The sequence below is a fragment of the Nanorana parkeri genome, unplaced genomic scaffold (assembly GCF_000935625.1).
Source record: "Nanorana parkeri isolate BGI_ZX_2015 unplaced genomic scaffold, ASM93562v1 scaffold731, whole genome shotgun sequence".
Lineage (NCBI taxonomy): Eukaryota > Metazoa > Chordata > Amphibia > Anura > Dicroglossidae > Nanorana > Nanorana parkeri.
Window position 1 is genome coordinate 473,253 of NW_017306999.1, and position 21,840 is coordinate 495,092.

The following is a 21,840-nucleotide window of genomic DNA, read 5'->3' on the forward strand; positions in this document are numbered from 1 at the left end:
CCGCGCTTTGTTTTCTTTCCTTGCAGATTTTTTTGTTCCTAATCAATTTACATTCTTTTGCTGCGTCTGCGTGCTTTTGGTGTTTGGATCTTCAGGCTCGTAGTACGTCATGCTCGGGGTGACTGAGGGTCATTTCTAAAAATAGCCTGGCACTAGCCAAAAACACTCAAAGTGACCAAAGGATGAAAGCCGCTACAACAAAGGATAAACCATTGCAATAAATAAAAGCAGATTCTTTAGTAATTAAAATCTAAATTATGTCAAAATGCCGATAGTGCCAAAAATGTGGCGCATCCCCAGCTTCTCTCCTCCCTGCTGGGTGCCTCTGGCAAGCTTTGGTCTGTGTCCCCTCCGATCCCCAACAGCCCTTTCCCTACTCGCAGTATGGGGGCAGGATACCTTAAAGTCACTGTCACTTTTTGGAAACTCAAAATTCAAGTCCTCCCTGCAATGAAAAGGGTAAATACCTTCCCGCTACCCCTCCTGCCTTCCACACTGCTGATCCTCAGGGTCCAGGTTCTCTTCTACCCTTTCTGGGTGCTTTCTCCAGCCCCCTTGGTGACTACAGGACACAGCAGTGCCATAAGGGTCAGCGATAGAACCTACAGAATGTAAGAGAGGACCAGGTTTCTGACACTCCTGGAAGTGTCAAATACTGAAGGTTTTGAGCCACTGTAGAACAGAGGTGTGGATGGCAGAGTCTGTAAGTAGTAAAGTTCTGGTAAACCCAAAATGCTTTTTTTAATTTTTTATTAACCCCTTCATGACTGAGCTAGTTTTCAGGTTCTGTTCATAAATGACTGACACACTTTTTACATTTTTGCTGTGTTATTCTTCCACGGCAGTAAAGGCTTAGCTCTTTGATGGTGCCTAGACTATCAGAACTGATACATTTCACTCAAAAGATATACATTGTATCTTTTGAGTGAAATGTTCTAAACATCGGGCTCTCGAACTGTCAAAACAAATAGCAGAGAGGTGAGTCACTGCTACATCTCTGCTATTTTCAGCTGTCAAATACGGGATCGCAAATTGCGGTCCCATATTTTAATGTAACTGCTTCATTCTTTCATTAATGAATGTCTCAATACTGACCCATCCATTAATGACTGGCAACTGCTGAGAATCAGCTGTTACCAGCATTACAAAGCCTGATATCACTCGTCACGTACGTGGCTAGTCATATAGGCACAAAGTGCCGGGACGTACACTGTCACAAAGGGGTTAAATAATGCCAAATAAGTGTGTGTTCCACTGTGCTCTTATTTTGCTGTTTTAGGTAATATTAAAGGAGAACTATGGGGTCAGTGCTTTTTCCCCATAGTACTCCTAAGGGTCACGGGAGGACATATACTAGCGTCCTTCCGTGACCCAAAGCTCGGTATACAGCTCAATGTATACTGAGACTGCCAGGACGGATCCCGACATTACTGTCGAGATCCACCCAGCTGCTTGATTGACAGCTGGCTCTGCCTATCTAGAGGCAGGGCCAGCTGTGCCCGCACCCTACCCCGTCCGTTCCGCCAGTCAGCGCTGGAGGATCAGAAAGGGGAGGGGGAAATCCCTGCAGGGAGCCGTGACAGTCACGGCTCTCTGCAGGGACAGGATCGAGAAGTGAGCGAGCGACGGTATGTGTTCCCGCACCTCCCGATCTATTGAGCCGACGTGGGACAGTCTCATTGTCACAGGTCGACTAGAACTATGAGGTGAGTGAAAATCACCTCATAGTTCTCCTCCTTTTAAATAGCTGGTGATCCTGCCAGTAGCTTGGACTTCCTCTTGCCTGTTTGATACTAATAGTAGCTTGGACTTCTTCATTCCTAGCTGATCCTACCAGTTCCTGGTGATTGGTAGCTTGGACTTCCTCGTTCTTACTTGATCCTGCCACTTCTCGGTGATTTCTTCCAGTAGTTTGGACTTCCTCTCTCTTACCGGATTCCCTTAACTTCCTTTCCCAGAAGTACAACAGGGATGGGAGGAAATATCGCCAGAATAAGGGGTAAATCCCCTCTAAGACACTGAAACAAAATACAACTCCAAATGTTGGGTTTTCCCCATTACTTTCGGTCCCTGTGACTGTGGTCCTCAGGACAACTAGGGAGGGTGAATCTTCCCAGCAGTGTTATAGACGGCAATAAAAACCCGATAGAAGTTCGAAGCCGTCAGCACTGTAGAACTGCACAAAAAAATGTTTTGGCTTTAGATACAATTCCGTATTTTTTGTGTTTTTATTAAAACGTATTACTTGTGGACTCGTGAACTAATGGACTGAATTTTATGTTTCTCACCAGGTGTGCGAAGGATAAACATTTTCTGGCCAAAGAAGACTTGGAAATCTGATGTTGCACCAGCCGGTGTTGCCTAAAGAAATGCTGTGTTTTTGATGCAGTTTGAAGGTCCGACGTGTTATCTGAGCTGCTGAGAATAAGACCTCGCCTTTCCGTCTTGAACTTTGCAAGCTCTCTTGTTCAGAGGGTCCCGAACTTATCTGGGACCCCCCAGGGGAATGCCGCGCAAGGTTAGCGTGGCGGCCTGGGGGGCGGCCCTCTTTATCTCATGGAATGCCATTCTCCTCCTCTACCTCATGAGCCGACCAAAGGGTCCCGATGCCACGGACCTTACGGCGCACGTCATTCGACTGGCAGAAGAAGCCGAAGCGGAGTTGGAGAAGCAGAAGAGTCTCCTCCAACAAATCCACCATTACAGCGGTCTTCTTAAACGCCAGCCAGCTCCTCCCAATGCTGCACGTGGCCCCGAATTACCCCAGAGACTTTCTAACGCTTCCATTCCTTCTCCAACACCCTTGGCCAGTGACCCTCAATCGGTAGTCATTCCAATCCTCGTAGTGGCATGCGACCGGCCCTCGGTCAGAAAATGTTTGGACTCTCTGCTTAAATACCGTCCCTCGGCGGAGCAGTTTCCCATCATCGTTAGCCAAGATTGCGGCCATGCTGAGACGGCCAGGGTCATTGACTCGTATGGAGATGCCATTACCCATATTAATCAGCCTGACCTGACTGAGGTGCCCGCTCCACCAGAACATAGGAAGTTTCAAGGCTACTATAAGATTTCCAGACACTATCGATGGGCGCTCAACCAGGTAGGTGTGATCGGAGAACCTGTTCGCCTTGCCAAAAAGTTATGTTAACACTAGGGATGCACCGATATATATCGGCCGAGAATTGAATTTTTGGGCCGAAATAGCAGTCCATCCATTCTTTCTCTCCTCCCCGCTGGGCGCTGCTCTATGTCCCAGCGGGGAGGAGAGAAACTGTCACAGGCGACCGAGCGCTGCGGTAGGAGAGCGCTGTGAGCGGCCGGCGTCTCTCTTCCCCGCACCGCTCAGCCTCCTGTCACAAATCGGGAGAGTGGTGTGTGTGGGAGGAGACAGCCAGCGCTGTGACAGGAGGTTGAGCTCCACTGTGACAGCTGATCCAGGATAGAGAGCGAGGACAAGCAGTCAGTGATCACTGAGTGTTTTTAAATAATTGAGGACATAGTATGTTGACTGTATCCTCAATTATGAATGAATAGGACGTGATCTACATCACTTCCTGTTCATTCATGACTGTGGTTATAGTAAACATACTCCACAAGTTATGAATGAACAGGAACACTCAGTACAGAGAATTCCTCTTCATTTATAACAGCAATGCAGAAAAAGAGATTGAGGACGCGATCTCTTTTTCTATTTTAAAAGAGAAATATCAGGGGTCTGTTTAGAGCCCTAATATTTCCCCAAAGCAGTAATCAATAGCATCACTCCCGAGCAGGTGGGAGGGGCAGAAATAGGAGCCACTCACGTGTGCTACATACACATGTGCTGACAAAGAATGTGATCACATGAGCAGGATGTCAGAGGGATGAGCTGCTGCTTAGTCCAATCACAGGCTGGGGGCTGGTAGGTGACCTATCTTTACTGCAGAAGAGAAAAGTCAGGTCTTCATTCCAGCGGACTGTGTAAATTGCAGGTCTGGATGAAATAAAAATCCTTTGGTAGATAAAACCGCTCCCTTATATGTCCTTCAAGTGTGTTTAATTATAATGTTTACAAAGGTAACATTTCCATCTATATCTGAATTTGCAATACCTGCTTTTGCCACACCACCAGAAAATTCACGTGATTCAGCGGAGGATGCTGTGACAAATTGTTTTATGATGAGGACTCTTATGAGTCGTTTGTTGATCGGTCCCCAATAATAATAATAATAATAAACTTTTAATATTTCCATCCAAATGGAAATTAAAGTAGAGTGAGCAGACTGCTATGCCAATGTGATTTCTGGTTGTTATAGGTATGGTATACTGCCACCCTTGCCAACTTTACATACCTTTCCTTCTCCCCCCGACACTCCCTCCTGCTACTGGCAGTGAAGGGAAAGATTTGGTAATTCCAGGTATGGGGAACATGTTACTTTCTCCCATTCCTCTCTCATGACAGAGCTGGTGACTGGCCGTTTAGGCACACAGTGCTGTTATAAATGGAGAGGTAGTGACCCCTCAGCCCTGTGCAAGTCGTGGAACTGTGGAATGGCAGAGATGTGGGAACCTGTTGCTTTGCCCCTTGTGGCCTTTAAGCTTATTACGTTCACATTGCATGCATTATATAAGCCGAGAGACAACAAAAAAAAGGAGCGCCTCCATAGTGTAAAACGAATTTTAATGATAAAAACGCACAACTGTATTGTACTTACAAGGAGTCGGTAGTAAAAAGGCATGGGATGTCAAATCATCTGGCAGCGGAAGTCTGAAAAGGAAGGGGGCTTCTGAGGAAGGGGGCGTGCCCCAGAAACATGTAAACCAAGACCACACAGGGGCAGTGGACTGCACATCTTTTCAGACTTCTGCTGCTAGATGATTTGACATCCCATTGTTTCCTACATGGCTTTTTACTACCGACTCCTTCTAAGCACAATACAGTTGTGCGTTTTTATCATTAAAATTCGTTTTGCACTATGGAGGCGCTCCTTTTTCTTTTTTGTCTCTCAGATTGAAGGTCCTTTGACCTGTGGGAGCTGCCTCTTCAGTGTGTTCGTTACCATTTCAACTGGCCGATATTGCACGTGGAGGCGCCGGGAATTGTTTCCTGGCATTATATAAACATTGAGGGTCCAGAAACATATGTTGTACCTCATCCATGGGCCTTCCTATAGGTTTCTCATGCTTTGTACAGGTGAATGTTTTAGATTATCACTATCACATTCTCAAACAATCCATTCATACACAGCTACCTCCTCATGTATCACTGGCCCCTCCCTTTAGATTGTAAGCTATTGGCGCTTTATAAATCCTGTATAATAATAATAATTAACGTGTTCTTCTCCACTTAGATCTTCAGAGTGCTGGGTTACAAGTCAGCCATCGTAGTAGAAGACGATTTGGAAGTAGCTCCAGACTTTTATGAATACTTCTTAGCCACCCATTCTCTCCTCCGCAAGGACCCCAGCTTGTGGTGCGTCTCTGCCTGGAATGACAACGGCAAGGAAAATCTAGTGGAGCCCAAGAGCAGTGCCATTCTCCATCGTTCCGACTTCTTCCCAGGACTTGGCTGGCTGCTGCTTCGGGAACTTTGGGAGGAACTAGAGCCAAAGTGGCCAGCTGCCTTCTGGGACGACTGGGTCAGGCGCCCAGAGCAGAGACTCGAGAGGGCATGTCTGAGACCAGAGCTGCCTCGCACTCGGACATTTGGAAGAAAAGGGGTTAGCCAGGGCCAGTTTTTTGACCAGCATCTGAGGTTCATCAAACTGAACCAGGACCCGGTGTCCTTTACAAAAATAGATCTTTCATATCTTCTAAAAGAGAAATACGACCCCTGGTTTCTGGGGCAGGTTTACGACGCACCCAAAGCCCGCGCAGAAGAGGTGCTTCAAGGGCAAGTGCCCGGAGGAAGGACGGTGAGGGTGGAATACTCAACTAGAGACACTTTTAAGGCCATGGCCAGGTCCTTTGGCGTTATGGATGACCTGAAGTCTGGTGTGGCTCGAGTTGCCTATAAAGGTGTTGTAACTTTCACACATAGGGGGAGAAGAGTGTTTCTGGCTCCCCCTAAAGACTGGGCAGGGTATGACCCGTCATGGAGTTAAGGTGAACTATTATTCCTCCGGGTTTACAGGAAGGTCATGTGGCAGATATGGAGATTTTCTCTGCGAGAGGTTCAGAGGGTCCAATATGTTCAGGTGCTATCTAATGCCAGGTTTGTGCACACTTAAAAAGCTCTAGGTTCCGAGAGACCGGCTTTGATGTCAGAAACCACTTAGCTGGAGAGATGCGAGTGCAACACGAGGATCTTCAGAAACCACTTTGAGTTGTTGGGAGATGACCGGGATCTTCAGACCTCGAGAACTGTGTGGTATGAGCTACACCCACGCACTCAGGAAGAGATCATCTCAGCCAAACATGTTTTACGGCACGGCGGAAGCTTGGATTTCCAAGTCTCTTCCCCTTTTATTAATACACCTCAATAAAGTGACCTTTATAGCCAAACAAGTCTCATTCCTGACACCAAGAAAGGTCTCTGCATAGGAGTTGCTTTTGGTTTTGCACATGAGAAAGATCAGATCTCCCCATACAGGATAAAGCTTTGCTGAGCTGTTTTTTAACAAGACCTCATAAACATTTCAATTATTAAAAAAGAAATACCCAACCGCTGCTGCTATAGGTCAATGGGTCATAGCAACGTACCACGTCTTTCCTGTGAGCAGAGATAGTTGGGGTCTTCAACTACCTTTTCATATTTTCTGTATCATTTGTTCACATTTATAATGATCATACATCAGCTGGTATCATCTAAAAATCTGAGGATTCAAAATACAATAGTCCCGCAGCATAACAAATCATTCACATGCAAGTAAATAGCAGCTGCGAGGTTCAGATCCCAGTCCATTGGTCTTATGCAGGCTTTTTATTACATCCAAATGCTATGCACAAATCCTTCTCTGCATTCTGATGTTTCCCATGCTGGGAGATCATGCAAGTCAGTGTAGGCAGCTCTCTCCTCCGCAAGGACCCCACCTGTGGTGTGTCTCTGCCTGGAATGACAATGGCAAAGAGAATCTAGTGGAGCCCATGGGCAGTGCCATTCTTTATTGTTCTGACTAGGGCTGCAGCTAACGATTATTTTCATAATCGATTAGTTGCCCGATTGTTTTTTTTTGATGAATCGCTTTGTTGCATTAAAAAAAAATCTCTCTCTCCCCCCTCCCTCTCTCCCCTTCCTCCTCCTCCCACCCACCTCCAACTGATAATGACAATAGTTGCCAACTATTCTCACAATCGATTATTCTCGATTTAATCGATTTGTTCTTGCAGCCGCCCTAGTTCTGACTTCTTCCCAGGACTTGGCTGGCTGCTGCTTTGTGAACTTTGGCAGGAACTAGAGCCAAAGTGGCCAGCTGCCTTCTGGGACGACTGGGTCATTCCCCCAGAGCAGAGACTCGAGAGGGCATGTCTGAGACCAGAGTGGCCTCGCACATGAACATTTGGAAGAAAAGGGGACAGCCAGGGCCAGTTTCTTTCAAAAACGTTTTATTGAGAACGAGCAGGAAAGATAGTGAAAAATGCAGTAACGGTACAGTATACCGAATGTACATAATAAAGAGTAAAGGTATAATGTCATTAGTAGTAAGACACACAGGCCATGACACCTTGTACAGGTTCTAACTCGGCATCTTTACTAGATACAAAGATCAGAAGAACTGACCATTGTCACATTCAAGAGCAATAAGAGTTAGCAACACGCTATAACCTAGTTCCCCTCATAAAAAGAAATGAAGAGAGGAACTAAGTAAAGAGAAAAAAGGAGATGAGAGTATAGGGAGAGAAAAAAGATGATCCCGCCCGTGCACCTTTCCCCAACTTTTCCCTTAAGATTGATAACACAACTATCCACCCCTCCCCCCATGCCAAGGACCTTGACTCAGACCTCACCTTTCTTCTCCACATCCAATCGCTATCCAAATCCTGCCGCCTTCACCTTCGCAACATCTCCAAAATACGCCCCTTCCTCACCAATGAACCCGCTAAACTACTCATCCACTCCCTTGTTATCTCTCGTCTTGACTATTGCAGCTCCCACCTCATTGGCCGACCTCTACACAGGCTCCTCCCCCCTTCAGACTATCATGAATGCTGCTGCTAGACTCATTCACCTAACCAACCGCTCAGTGTCTGCAACCCCCCTCTGCCAATCCCTGCACTGGCATCCATCCCTCTCCATCCTCTGCCAATCCCTGCACTGGCTTCCATCCCTCTCCCTCCTCTGCCAATCCCTGCACTGGCTTCCAATAGCCCAAAGAATAAAATTCAAAATATTAACAACCACTTATAAAGCCATCCACAACTCCGCCCCCGGATACATCTCCAACCTTGTCTTAAAGTATCACCCTAACCGTCCCCTCCGCTCTTCCAAAGACCTCCTGCTTTCCAGCTCCCTCGTCAACTCCTCCCATGCTCGCCTCCAGGACTTCTCTAGAGTCTCTCCCATCCTCTGGAACTCTTTACCCCAACCTGTCCGTCTATCTCCCACCTTGACTGCCTTTAGGCGATCCCTTAAGACTCATCTATTCAGGGAAGCCTATCCCACCTCAACCTAACCGCTCAACCATCGCATTCTCAGACAATTCATCCCCACACAGCTACCTCCTCATGTATCACTGGTCCCTCCCTTTTAGATTGTAAGCCCTCAGGGGCAGGGCCCTCCTTACCATCTTGTCTTGAATTGTATTGTGATTGTAATATCTTCTTTATATGTTAAAGGAGAACTATGAGGGGGGTGCTTTTCACTCACCTCATAGTTCTAGCCGACCTGTGACCATGAGACTGTCACAGGTCGGCTCAGTAGATCGGGAGGTGAGCGAACACATACCGGCGTTCGCTCACCTCTCAATCCTGTCACGGCTCTCTGCCGTGACAGGGGAGGGGCTGGATTCCCACCTCTCCGATCCGCCAGCGCTGGGCTACAGCTCGCGGTATACTGAGCCTAGGGTGACGGGAGGACGCTAGTTTGTGTCCTCCCGTTACCTTAAGGAGAACTATGGGGAAAAGCCTTAACCCCATAGTTCTCCTTTTAAAGCGCTGCGCAAACTGTTGGCGTTATATAAATCCTGTATAATAATGAGAAAGAAATAAAGCCAAGATAAGTCAGGATTAAGAAATCTAGGGTAGGGGAATAGGAAAAGAACGGAGAGAAGAGGAAAGAAAGAGACAAATTCCTGGGAAGATCCAAGCAGTAAAAAGATCCAGCAAGGATGGATCAAACCTGGAAAGGTGAGCGTATGAGATCCATGGATGACAGATGGTGAGGAGTTTCTTATGAGTATCGGCCAGAATTGCAGTAAATTTCTCATTAATCATCATACCGCAGAGTCTATTCTTAACTACCTCAAAACTAAGGGTCGGAGAACACCAGGCATGGGCAGAGTAGAGACTGGTTTGTTAAAGGAGAATTATTAGGCGAGTGAAAATCACTCAGCCTCATAGTTCGAGCCGACGTGTGACAATGAGACTGTCACAGGTCGGCTCAATAGATCAGGAAGTGAGCGAACACATACCGTCGCTCGCTCACTTCTCGATCCTGTCCCTGCAGAGAGCCGTGACTCACTCACGGCTCCCCGCAGGGATTCCCCCCTCCCATGTCTGATCCTCCAGCACTGACTGGCGGAACGGACGAGGGAGGGGGCGGGCACAGCTGCCTCTAGATAGGCTGAGCACGCTGTCAATTACGCAGCTGGGTGGATCTCGACAGTAATGTCGGGATCCGTCCCGGCTGCGGCGGTCTCAGTATACCGCGAGCTGTAGCACGCTATATACTGAGCTTTGGGTGACAGGAGGACGCTAGTTTATGTCCTCCCGTGACCCTGGGGGGAAAAATGGGGAAAAACACTGACCTCATAGTTCTCTTTTAAGGAGAGCTTCCACTGGATTTTTTCAAAGGTTTATATGCAACAAAGTATAAATGAGACGATCAAAGATATCATGCCCTGTGCATAGGGATCAGAGCGACGTCTGTTTTCAAAAAGGGTGAGCTTATAAGGAGGAGGATGTGCTCGAGTAAGGGAAGTTAGATCGTATCTCAGCTGCAGGGATCAGTAATGTTCCCTCGAGGTAACATTGCTCAGGTCATGAAGACATTGAGATCTTTTCATTCCAGTGGAGGACAGTACGGAGTATACAACATGAAAATGACCCTGGTCTACAAGGAGAAAGCCTTGAAAATGAAAGTAGCTAAATTATCTGCGTTGTTTACACAGTTTCGAGGCGTCTTGGCTTCTGAGGGAAGATATCGCGCAACCGTTCCTTGGAAATGTTAGGCAATGACACGTTCACAAGCCACCAGATGTAACAGTATGATGCGTAGATCTGACCGAGAACCAATGTAACTTGCAATAAAAGAACAATAAATGACAGGTCATATACTTTAGTCTCAAAGTGAAGATAAATGTATGCACCTCCATGTGGTAACATTTATTGCTCTACCGCACTTTGTCCAGAAGTTACGAGTCATCAGGATCATCAGACTCCTCCCTCCCTTGTAGGCAAATATACTCGCCTGTGTATAAATCTTTTATTGTGAAACATCTTGAAAACTTTAGCCAACCAACCAGAACCTTCATCACCTGTTTTCTAATTCATCTGATCGAAATATGTCAGAATGAAAACATTTTATCTCAGAGGTCGATCATTTCCCAAAATCTGCAGACCGGCGTTGTGAGAGGCCCACCAAGCAAAAAAAAAGAAACCAGGGCGTCCTGACCTGGGGGAGAAGCTTCAGCAATGGAAGATATGACGAGACTGAGAGGAATATTCGCTGAGCTGCCGAAGGCACCCCGAGTGAATAACAGAGCAGAAGTGAGCCGAACGCTGTTAGGGTGCCCATACACTGTGCGTTTATCGCCCGATAATCGCGGGAAATCCCGCAATCGTACGATAATCGCAAGGTGTATGGAAGGCGTGCGATTGTTTCTACTGTACGGTCGCATGTCTTTTGTCTAAGGAGCATGCTAGAAAATCAGCCGAGAAACGTACCATTTTCGGCTGGTTTTTAGCATGATCGTAAGATCATCGCACACCGCCCGTTCAGCATTGCGGTCATCGAAAGCCCGCCCCTCAGGGGGTCGGGCTTGCGAAGATCGCAAGTACGATCTGCCTGTCCAAGATAGGCAGATCGTACGTTTGTTTTAATTACTTTACAACCATCGCAAGACTAAGGTCTTGCGATGGTTGTAAAGTGTATGGGCACCTTTAGTCCATTCACTTCAGCCTTTGTACATCAGCTAAAATCTAGACATGTGCGATTCGTTTCTTTCCGAATAGGAATTTGGACGAAATTTCGGAGATTCCTGAATTACTGATATAACGAATGCAAACGATTCTGAAATCCGTTGGCTTTAATCTGTACGAAATTTCCTTTGTTGGATGAAATTTCGTTGCAGAAAAGTGACATTTGAGGAAATGTTTTATTTTTTCCCCCCTCAAATGTCACTTTGCTGCAACGAACGATTGAAACGCAAATTCGTACACATTACCTGCTAACGAATTTCGTCCGGATCCCGAAACGAATTGACTTTCGGACCCAAATCCCGAGAAACTAAATAACGCAAAATCCGAATCAAAACGAAACCAATTTTTTTTGCTGGTGCACACGTATACTAAAATCAGCCGTACATTCGGTCGAGCCAAAGTGCAGAAGGAGATCGGCTGAGCCGAAGCACCGGCAGCTTGTTCACTGCTATTCGCCCCCTATTCTCATAGGGGCCGAACAGCGGTAAGTGAATAGCCAAATGCCGCCGAGCTGCGCTCGGCTACTCTGCTCTGTACCGCCGAGGTAGCGAGCGGAATTGAAAAAAAGGGGAAATGGAAAAAAAAAGTTTAAAAATTGGAAAAAAAAAGAAAAATATTTAAAAGAAAATAAAAAATCATAATTTTAAAAAACGATGCACGCTGACCTGACCGCACGCGACGAACTCCCGCCGCATCATGAAGCATCTGACAGATTCCGGCAATATAAAAACAATTGGGCGGAGCTAGCGGTGACAGCTAGCTCCGCCCTACTGTTTCCTTTTGGCCAACACCTGCCAGAGCCTTCTAGCAGGTCCCAGCCAATAAATAACAACTGGGCGGTGCCGGGCCGTGTTAGCATATGAGCTGACGTATGTGGGCTCATACCTGTGCTCATATGCTAACAAGGCACATGCTGACAATAGAAGAGGGCAGAATGGTGAGCTCATCAGTCTGCTGATCCTCCATGAACTGTCACAGCCTTAAGGTGCCCATACACTGCACCATTCTCGTACGAGAACCTCGGTGAAATCCCGCGATCGTACGAGAATCGAGCAGTGTGAATGAAGACGTGCGACCTTTTCTACTGTACGGTCGCACGTCTTTTGTCTAAGGAGCACGCTAGAAAACCAGCCGAAAATCTTACGATTTTCGGCTGGTTTGAACGGTGCTCGGGAGACAAATGCCGAATGGGCCGGTGTGCGCACGCGCACACTGCCCGTTCAGCATTGCAGACATCGGAAGCCCGCCCCTCAGGGGGGCGTGGCTTGCGATGATCGCAAGTACGATCTGCCTGTCCAAGATTGGCAGATTGTAAGTTTTTTTGATTACTTTACAACCATCGCATGACTAAGGTCTTGCGATGGTTGTAAAGTGTATGGCCACCTTCCCTAGAGAGGGAGAAGACCTGTAAATGTTAGGAGAGAAATCAAGTCTACCGTCTGCCCTACAGGGCTGTGGTGTGTAAATCTCAGGGCTGGATGGACAGACATACCAATCCTTTGGCAGGTAAAGCTGTATGGTCCCCATATATGGATGTCATTTGTGTATTGAGCCATTTGCTGGAGTTCCTCTATATGTATAATTAGGTGAGTTCTCTAAACTAGAGTACCCCCTCCAGTATAAGATTTTGGAAGGAGGGAGACATTGTAATAGGGAGTGGAGAATTCCTCTGCTGAGGAGCTGGGTGATCTTTCTGCCCTTTTCGGTTCCCGTCCTGGGAAAGCCGAATATTATATCTTTTTTTTCTCTCCTTCCTTGTTTCTAAAAAAGCTGCAAGTAATGAACTTCAGTACAAGGAGCCAAAAATCCCCCCTCAGTCCAACCCGGGAACATTACATACAGTGGGGCAAAAAAGTATTTAGTCAGCCACCAATTGTGCAAGTTCTCCCACTTAAAAAGATGAGAGAGGCCTGTAATTGGCATCATAGGTAGACCTCAACTATGAGAGACAAAATGAGAAAACAAATCCAGACAAATCACATCGGCTGACATTGTCACCGCTGCCGACTGTCCACTTCCCCTTCTCACACTTTCAGAATGTATTTAAAGTGGACCTGTCATTAGAGTTCACACTCCATTCAGCCCCATGTGCAAATAATTGTAAATGATACAAAGAAACAAATGTTAAAGGATTTGTATTGGATAGAGTGCCCCCTCTCAGGTACTGTGGTTCCTCCCGCTGGCTGCCGCATCAATACTGTCTTTCTCATCCAGGGTCCCGTGGTATACTGGGGGGCCTTCTGCCTTCCTGACGCGTGCTTCGAAGTTTTCTCACAGCGTTATGCCTTTCTATGGTGTAAACTGGCTTATGATGTAAAGGGGGGGGGGCACACTCTGATGTAAAAGGAGGGGTATCCTGATTTAAAGTGGGGCTCCTGGTGTGAAATGAGGGGGTCCTGATGTAAAGGGGGACTCTGATGAGAAATTAAGGGGTCCTGATGTAAAGAGGGACTCTAATGTGAAAGGAGGGACTCTGATGTAAAGGACGTCCCTGATGTGAAAGTGGAGGCTCCTGATGTAGAGGGGGACTCTGATGTGAAAGGAAGGGTGTCCTGATGTGAAAGGGGGGCTCCTAATGTAAAGGGTGACTCTGATGGAAAGGGGAACCCTGATGTGAAAGGGGGGCTCCTAATGTAAAGGGTGACTCTGATGGAAAGGGGAACCCTGATGTGAAAGGGGGGCTCCTAATGTAAAGGGTGACTCTGATGTAAAGGGGAACCCTGATGTGAAAGGCGGGGGTCTTGATGTTAAGCAAGGGACTTTGATGTAAAGTGGGGGTGTGATGTGAAGGGAGACTCTGATGTGAAAGGGGGGAGGTCCTGATGTGAAGGGGACTTTAATTTGAGGGAGAGATTGGGATGTGAAGGGGGAACCCCATTTATTTGTGTTTCTGATCAGGGTCCCCCCTTGAAACCCATAACAGAAGGGTCTAGTATGGATTTCGGAGGGGCCGATACATTTTTTGCATTCTTTTAAAGGGTGCCGTGACTGAAGAAAGTTTGAGGAACATTGGCCTAGTAGCCAGAGCTTTCCAGAAGGGCGGTCCTGATGTAAAGGAGAACTTCTGATGTAAAGGGGGACTCTCATGTGAAAGGAGGGGGGGGGGGCCCTGGTGTGAAGGGGGGCTCCTGATGTAAAGAGGGCACAGCAGCTTTCTTTTCTGATTCACAGTATTCAGCATACTGGATTGGCCACCGCAGACTCCAGACCTTGACCCCATTGAGAATCTTTGGGATGTGCAGGAGAAGACTTTACACAGAGGTCCGACTTTCCCATCATCACTACAAGATCTTAATGAAGAATGTAACTCTGGGCAGAAAGAAATGTTGTGCCATTGTATAAGCTTATCGAAACAATGCCACGGTGAATGTGTGCTGTTAAAGCTAATGGAGGTCCAATGAAATATTAGAGTGTGTGACTTTTTTTTGTGGCCAGGCAGTGTAGGCACAAACATTAGGACCCCCCCCCCCTTGGCCATTATGTCAGCCTCCTTGATGGATCCTGCTCACTGCATGTAAAGGAAGGGAGGGGCCCCTACGGCTTCTTCTCACTGATTTTACATTGGCGTCTCTGATCGTTCCTGCTCACCGCATTCAAATAAAGGGGCTTAGAACATGGTCCATCCCCTAGAGCTCCTTCTCACTGATTTCACGTTCGCCTCTTCGATTGTTCCTGCTCACCGCATGCATATAATTGGGCAGATGGACTTGCCCCTACAGATCCACCATATATCCACCAGGCAGAACTGTTATAAATTTACCTCTTAGGCTGGGTTCACACCTAGGCGTATCAAATATGCGCGTCTGTCGCTGCGCGTCTATCGCGCGATTCACGGTAAAAAACACGCGACAATGGAAACACGCGACAAAAACGCCCCAAAGAAGCTCCTGTACTTCTTTGGGTGTAGGGCGTTTTGTAGCGCGTTCATACGGCCTGAAATACGCCCAGGTGTGAACCATACCCATAGGAAATAATGGGATTTTGGTGTTTGAGCGTTTTGCAGAGCGTACAAACGCGCTACAAAACGCCCAGGTGTGAACCGGGCCTTAGTATTCAGTATCCAAATTTCCAAATTGCATTGGGGAGCTCCTGAATGCCATCCAGGTCTGGGAGCCACATACATACATTACTAAAGCTGAGGCTCCCAGACCCCAATGGTATTCGGGAGCTCCCCGATGGAATTTGGAAATTTGGATCCCGAATGCCATTGGGGTCTCTATACTGTATATGGCTCATGTGTTGCCGTAACGAAAAATTCATGTTCAGACCCATTCGGAGGCATTAAACTGAAAAACACATCTGATTGGCCAGAAAAGTCACATGTCCCATTCAGTTTAGTTTTCGAACGAAATTCGGACAGGATCCGAAATTCGGATTCGGATGCATTGGGATTTGGACATTCGGATGTGTCCGAATGTCTGAATATTGGAAAATGCATACGAATTTTGATTCGGAATGAAACGAATTGCAGATGTCTACTAACATCACTTATCAAATGTCAGTCCAGAAGGCCGTGTGACATGTTTGTTGCATATTAGTGAAGTCTCTCTGGTGCTATAGTTGCCAAATGTGTGGATTCAGTTAAAAAAAATGTAAAAACTTGACTATAGGCCTTCATATATGCAAACGTTACATTGTTCATTATGGGCAAAGTACCGTTCACTTTAAAGCAGTGATGGTCAACTGTCTTTATATAGGGGGACCTAAGTGCGGCCCCTGAAAGTGCAATATATTTAGTGAATGGAATGCTGCAGAAAGCTGTCGGAGATTCATATTATTACCAAGACCACAGGAAAAAATACATAAATATATTTTTAATAGCTACTTTAAAGGACAGATTTCCTTTCTGCATGGTGCCGGATCAAATAAGGACAGTGTTTCTTCTATATTAAGCCGTCACTCACAATCTGACCACCAGGGGTCACCAATATCCACAAAACCTACAATGCAATATACACCTACAGTATACATTTTTACTATACGGTGTGAGCGCATTGTTTAATCTTCCGCTAAAGGTCGGACTGTTATTTTTTTTGCCTTTATACATTCCTATTTAAGTGTAAGTTCAGTTTTGTTGAGGAAAAAAGCAATTCACTCCAGGTCAGATCCATACATTGCATGACCACAACAAAAAGTTTTTTCTTAAATGGGGTCATGTGGCCATGAAGCCAATTATTCCTTGCCATAAGGAGAAGGGAAGGAAGTGCCAACAGAGGCAGGTGGTTCCTATCCGACAGGCTACCAGGTTCTGCACAAAGCATCTTCACCCTGGATAACTGTGTATTACCGACTACTCCCTATGGTCCTTTATCTGCTTAGATAGAGAGAAGAGTTGTGTCCCTCCTTTGTATCCTTCAGCTGTGTGTAATCGTATCTATTCTGTTCTTTTTATTACTTTTCCTAAAGAAGCTGTTTGTCTTGCTTGGAACTTGCCATCTTCTGGGTGCATCTTGCTTGGAGCTTGTCATCTCCTGGGTGTATCTTGCTTGGAGCTTACCATCTTCTGGGTGCATCTTGCTTGGAGCTTGCCATCTTCTGGGTGCATCTTTGTTGGAGCTTGCCATCTTCTGGGTGCATCTTTGTTGGAGCTTGCCATCTTCTGGGTGTATCTTACTTGGAGCTTGCCATCCTCTGGGTGCATCTTGCTTGGAGCTTACCATCTTCTGGGTGCATCTTGCTTGGAGCTTTGCCATCCTTTGGGTGCATCTTGCTTGGAGCTTTGCCATCTTCTGGGTGCATCCTGCTTGGAGCTAAGTTGTCACCTTCTGGGTGTATCTTGCTTGGAGTTAAGTTGTCACCTTCTGGGTGTATCTTGCTTGGATCTTGCCATCTTCTGGGTGCATCTTTCTTGGAGTTTGCCAACTTCTGGGTGCATCCTGCTTGGAGCTTGTCACCCTCTTGTTGCATTGGTAACTCTAATGTATTAATAAACAATATTTCACATTTACCTAATTAGAACACGATTAAAAAATATATTGCTTGGATGTAAAGAAAACATGGAAAACACAATATATTCCTTTAAATTTAACTGTGTGGAGCAATGTCACAGGTGAGTCTGAAGTTCTGTATATCAATCCTTCCCCCTTGACAAATGGGGATCAAAAACCATTGTAAAGTCCTAATATAATAATATGTCAAAAATACAGAATAAAAGTCTTAAAGTGACATTAAACCCTCAGATTTTTTAACATAAACCAATACTGTAATGTGTGCCTTACTGTAATCCATGGTAGATTCCCTTCTCTTTGCTGCCCTTCCTTTTAAATCCTCATGTCTTCTCATGCTCTTCAGAACTTCTGTTTTGCAGCAGACTGCCTTGTCTCAGGAATGGATATACGGTGTCTTTGTATTAGTTTCTATAGGCTTGTAACCTGAGCCAGCACTACAGGAAGAGGCACTCAGCTGCAAAAGGAAGTTCTGAAGAGCATGAGAAGACATGAGGATTTAAAAGGAAGGGCAGCAAAGAGAAGGGAATCTACCATGGATTACAGTAAGGCACACATTACAGTATTGGTTTATGTTAAAAAATCTGAGGGTTTAATGTCACTTTAAGTTTAGATCTCGTCTACACAAAATAAGCAAACATTTGAACACTTGTGATTCAAGCACATTTTTATTCTTATAGTCTGACGCTTAGCTGAGCCCAGCCGCACCTCAATGGACATAAAATCCACCTTTGGAACACTTCTAGAATGTTGTTTTTATGGCATTACAAATGACTGACATGCAAAAAAGAAATACATTTCAACAAAAGTTTATTGTGTTGTGTTTCTTTGGTTGTTGAAGTGTAAGTAAACCTTAAATGACATTTATCGCGGCATAATACTGGAGCTTTTTATATATGCAAAGTTTAAAAAGTCTACTAAATACCTGATGTTCCTGCCTGTTCCCTCTTCAATGTAGGGCTTCCTATGGTTGCTGACCATGCTAACTATGAAAGCAGATTCGTGTTGGTGTAATCAGTTTGCATTCCTTCTTCTTCCCATAGGAGCTGTGCCAGTAGACCCGTAGTCAGCCTACTGGCTGACCAGCCCCTGGAAGATAATGCCAACGTACTGTGTGTGCTTGAAGTCTCCATCAATAGCAGGGTGGCAACACAGGGACATAACAAGAAGGCACCATATAACAGAAAGTGCCTGAACAAGGACCTTCGTAATTATTATTTTAATGAAAGCTGCATTCCAAAAAACAACTTTCGGAATTACGCTCACCGGCCACTTTATTAGGCACACCTTGCTAGTACCGGGTTGGACCCTTTTTGTATTCAGAACTGCTTTAATTCTTTGTGGCATTGATTTAACAAGATGATGGAAACATTGCTTAGAGCAGTGGTTCTCAACCTGTGGGTCACGACCCAAAAGTGGGTCGCAACCCATAGTTGAGGGGGTCCCCCCTTGTGCTGCTCTAGGTAAGAGTTTCCTCAGCCTCCTCCTAGCGCAGCAGTGTCAGTACTCCTAGATGGCGCTGCAGCAGCAGCGGCCAGAGGGGAGCAGGCAGGAGAGAGGCGAGGTGAGTGCTTGATCACCACAGAGCCCGCACTGGGCACCACAGAGGCCGCACTGGATGCCACCAGAGAGTCCCACTAGCCACCTGAGAGACCGCATAGCCTCCCAAGAGCCCACACAGATACCAGTATTGGTGAATCCCTAAATTTTATGGTTGGGGGGGTCAACACAACTTGGCAAATGTTACCAAGGGGTCCCGGCCCTAGAAATGTTGAGAACCATTGGCTTAGAGAGTTTGGTCCATACTGACATGATAGGATCACACAGTTGCTGCAGATTTGTAGGCTGCATATCCATGATGCGAAGCTCCACCAGCCTGAACCGTTGATATAAGGCATGGTGGATCCATGCTTTCATGTTGTTTACCCCAAATTCTGACCCTACCATCCGAATGTCGCAACTGAAATCGAGACCCATCAGACCAGGCAACGTTTTTCCAATCTTCAGGTTTTCAATGTTGGTGAGCCCTTGCAAACTGTAGCCTCAGTTTCCTGTTCTTAGCTGACAGAAGTTGCACTCGGTGTGGTCTTCTGCTGCTGTAGCCCATCTGCTTTAAGGTTCAATGTGTTGTGTGTTTCGAGATGGTATTCTGCATACCTTGGTTGTAACGAATGGTTATTTGAGTTACTGTTACCTTTCTATCAGCTTGCACCAATCTGGCCATTTTCCTCTGACCTCTGGCATCAACAAGGTATTCTTGCCCAGAGAGCTGCCACTCACTGGATATTTTCTCTTTTCCGGACCATTCTCTGTAAACCCGAGAGATGGTTGTGCGTGAAAATCCCAGGAAATTAGCAGTTGCTGAAATACTCAGACCAGCCCGTCTGGCACCAACAACAATGCCACATTCAAAGTCACTTAAATTACCTTTCCTCCCCATTCTGATGCTCGGTTTGAACTTTAGCAGACCATCTTGACCATGTCTACATGCCTAAATGTATTGAGTTACTGCCATGTGATTGGCTGAGCAGATATTTGTGTTAACGAACAGTTGAAGAGGTGTACCTAATACAGTGGCCAGTGAGTGTATATTGACACGTTAAAAGCTTATATGAGATTTTACTGGTTAGGTTTACATCTGCCTTGAGGCTCTGAAACCAAACTGGTTTTTCCTCACTCAAGTCTTTTGGTACCATGCTAACCATTAGCATATATTTAGAAAATAGTTGGGCAGACCACCTTGTACTGCTTGTTTTTCTGCATTCGGTGTAGAATTGCTCCTTCCCACAAAATGGCCGCATCTGTGATAAGTTCACATTAAAGCTTGCTAAGGGCTAATTATTGTTTTCTGTCATTACATTGAAGTTTAAATCACGCTGCTCTTTCAATGTCCTGACTGGTCTGTATCCAAAAACCTCCATGGCCTTCTGACATTGTTCTTGAATTTCCAACACTACACTGTGTTGGAGGCCACCTCTCCATTTCTGAATGACCTTTTTGGAGTCTTCAGCGAATTTCATGAAACCAGCTTGTTTTGGTTGGCTTTTGTGAGTGACATTGTGTAACCAGTCCTTAAAGCGTCCAGTAAGGCTGAGACCCGCAAAGCTGAAAATCTTCTCAACCGTTGACAAGGGGTTTATGGACAGATCCTCATGCCGTACCATCATATAAAATCCTTGCCGAGATATGTCGTCTTTTTCACCAAACTCTTTAATCCCAACTTGAGCACTACAGATCTTGGCCATAACGTTGGTGACGTTGGGCGTGCCCGTTTTCTCTTTCCAGTTTTTTGTGTCTCTGAGCACTATGAGATCCTCATTCCTTAGATGGTTAAAGTTCAGCCGTGAAAAAGCCACAGCTCGAGGGTCTCTTACTAGGTGGACAATCCTAAGGTCAAGCTTGGCATCCTGGAGGAGCGGAAGAAGAACGCCAAGGTCCAATACTCGAACAGTTTTTAGTACCACGTGTTTGTGGACTTTACATGCTTGGGTCATCTTTTCCAAAGGGACGTAACCACAGCGTTGGAAGCATGAGGGCCGGTCAAACTCTGTATCCATGGAAAAGGCTTTGCAGGCTGGTGGTGAACATAATGCCCGGCTCTCTGACCAAAAAGGAAGATTGGATATGTAACGCCCATTTTGGGGAAGATAGTCATGTAGAGGAGACGTGTCACATGTAAAGAGCGAGTGGAGGAGATCTCGAACTGGGTAGTGAAGAAGACTTGCTTTCTCTTGAGGAAATTTAACCCACACCATCCGTGCTGGCTCGTAGACATAGAAAACGTTAGGGTGATGGTTGAATATCTGGCCAAGGAAAGAAGAGCCAGAGCGCCAAGATGATAGGATGAGGATGTGGGTTTGTTTCTCTTGTCTGTCATCCATATCTGACCTCAGGTATAAAAACAAGCAGAACATGAAGATGAAGATGAGAAGAGAACTTTTCATGAGTCGATGGAGCGGGATCCGAAAAGCCATTCTATAAGAAACAAGAGACAATGTGTTTAAAGAGGCTCTTTAGTCTATAAAGATGCATTGTAATACTATGCTTGTAATACTGGAGGCCCATATATGACTAGCAATAGTGTGCCCATTTCAGAATGGGAAAGGTTGGGAATTTTACTAACAATACTAAAGAAGTGTCTTAGCGGGCAGTATATGCAGGACAATTTTCTAAATGGTATGACCGGGGCAGTAGGTTTCTGTGGAATTGGGGACAATGGAGGTTTATAAGGAGACCCCAAAACACCTAAAGCAGGTTTTGAGCAGGACTTTGTTATAAGGTCCAGGAACAGTGGAGGTGGCACTGGGGACATGGGAGATAGGGCAGGGCTTTGTTGTCAGTGAATGTTAGGCAGGAAATGGGGCAGTGGAGCCGAGGCCACTATTTGACCAGGGTCAGTGGGGATGAGACCCATATTTGGTAAAGTGCAGCGAATAAAGGTGAGGGATTATCCCACAAGTACACAGACTGGGTGCTGAGGGGTTAACACACATGCACTGAGCTTAGAGGGAATATTGCACATGCACTGAGGACAGGTTGTTGAGAGGATAATGCGCATGCAGGTGACTGGTTGCTGAGGAGTAAATGCACATGTGCAGGGTACTGGCAGCTAAGGAGT

General features: G+C 46.0%; 2 protein-coding genes across 3 annotated transcripts in view; one reads left to right on the forward strand and one right to left on the reverse strand.

The window, feature by feature from the left end:
- Positions 1–6,245, forward strand: part of MGAT1 (mannosyl (alpha-1,3-)-glycoprotein beta-1,2-N-acetylglucosaminyltransferase) — a 14,601-nt gene extending 8,356 nt beyond the window's left edge. Inside the window, exons 3-4 of one of the 2 annotated variants that reach the window (XM_018564180.1) lie at positions 2,430–3,100; positions 5,331–6,245. In XM_018564180.1, the coding sequence (XP_018419682.1) occupies positions 2,507–3,100; positions 5,331–6,083 (1,347 nt within the window). In that variant the 5' untranslated portion in view covers positions 2,430–2,506 and the 3' untranslated portion in view covers positions 6,084–6,245. Of the gene's footprint in view, positions 1–2,422; positions 3,101–5,330 lie in introns of those variants that run through there. The other variant, XM_018564179.1, reaches the window with a different exon arrangement.
- A 13,811-nt stretch (positions 6,246–20,056) lies between these two features.
- Positions 20,057–21,109, reverse strand: LOC108793217 (carbohydrate sulfotransferase 5-like). Its single transcript, XM_018564171.1, has one exon. It carries the CDS (start codon positions 21,101–21,103, stop codon positions 20,057–20,059), a length of 1,047 nt encoding a protein of 348 aa, XP_018419673.1. The 5' UTR covers positions 21,104–21,109.
- Positions 21,110–21,840: the final 731 nt, after the last annotated feature.

Excerpts from the sequence above, each read along its gene's own strand:
- LOC108793217 (XM_018564171.1), bottom strand. The coding sequence starts at position 21,103 with ATGGATGACAGACAAGAGAAACAAACCCACATCCTCATCCTATCATCT.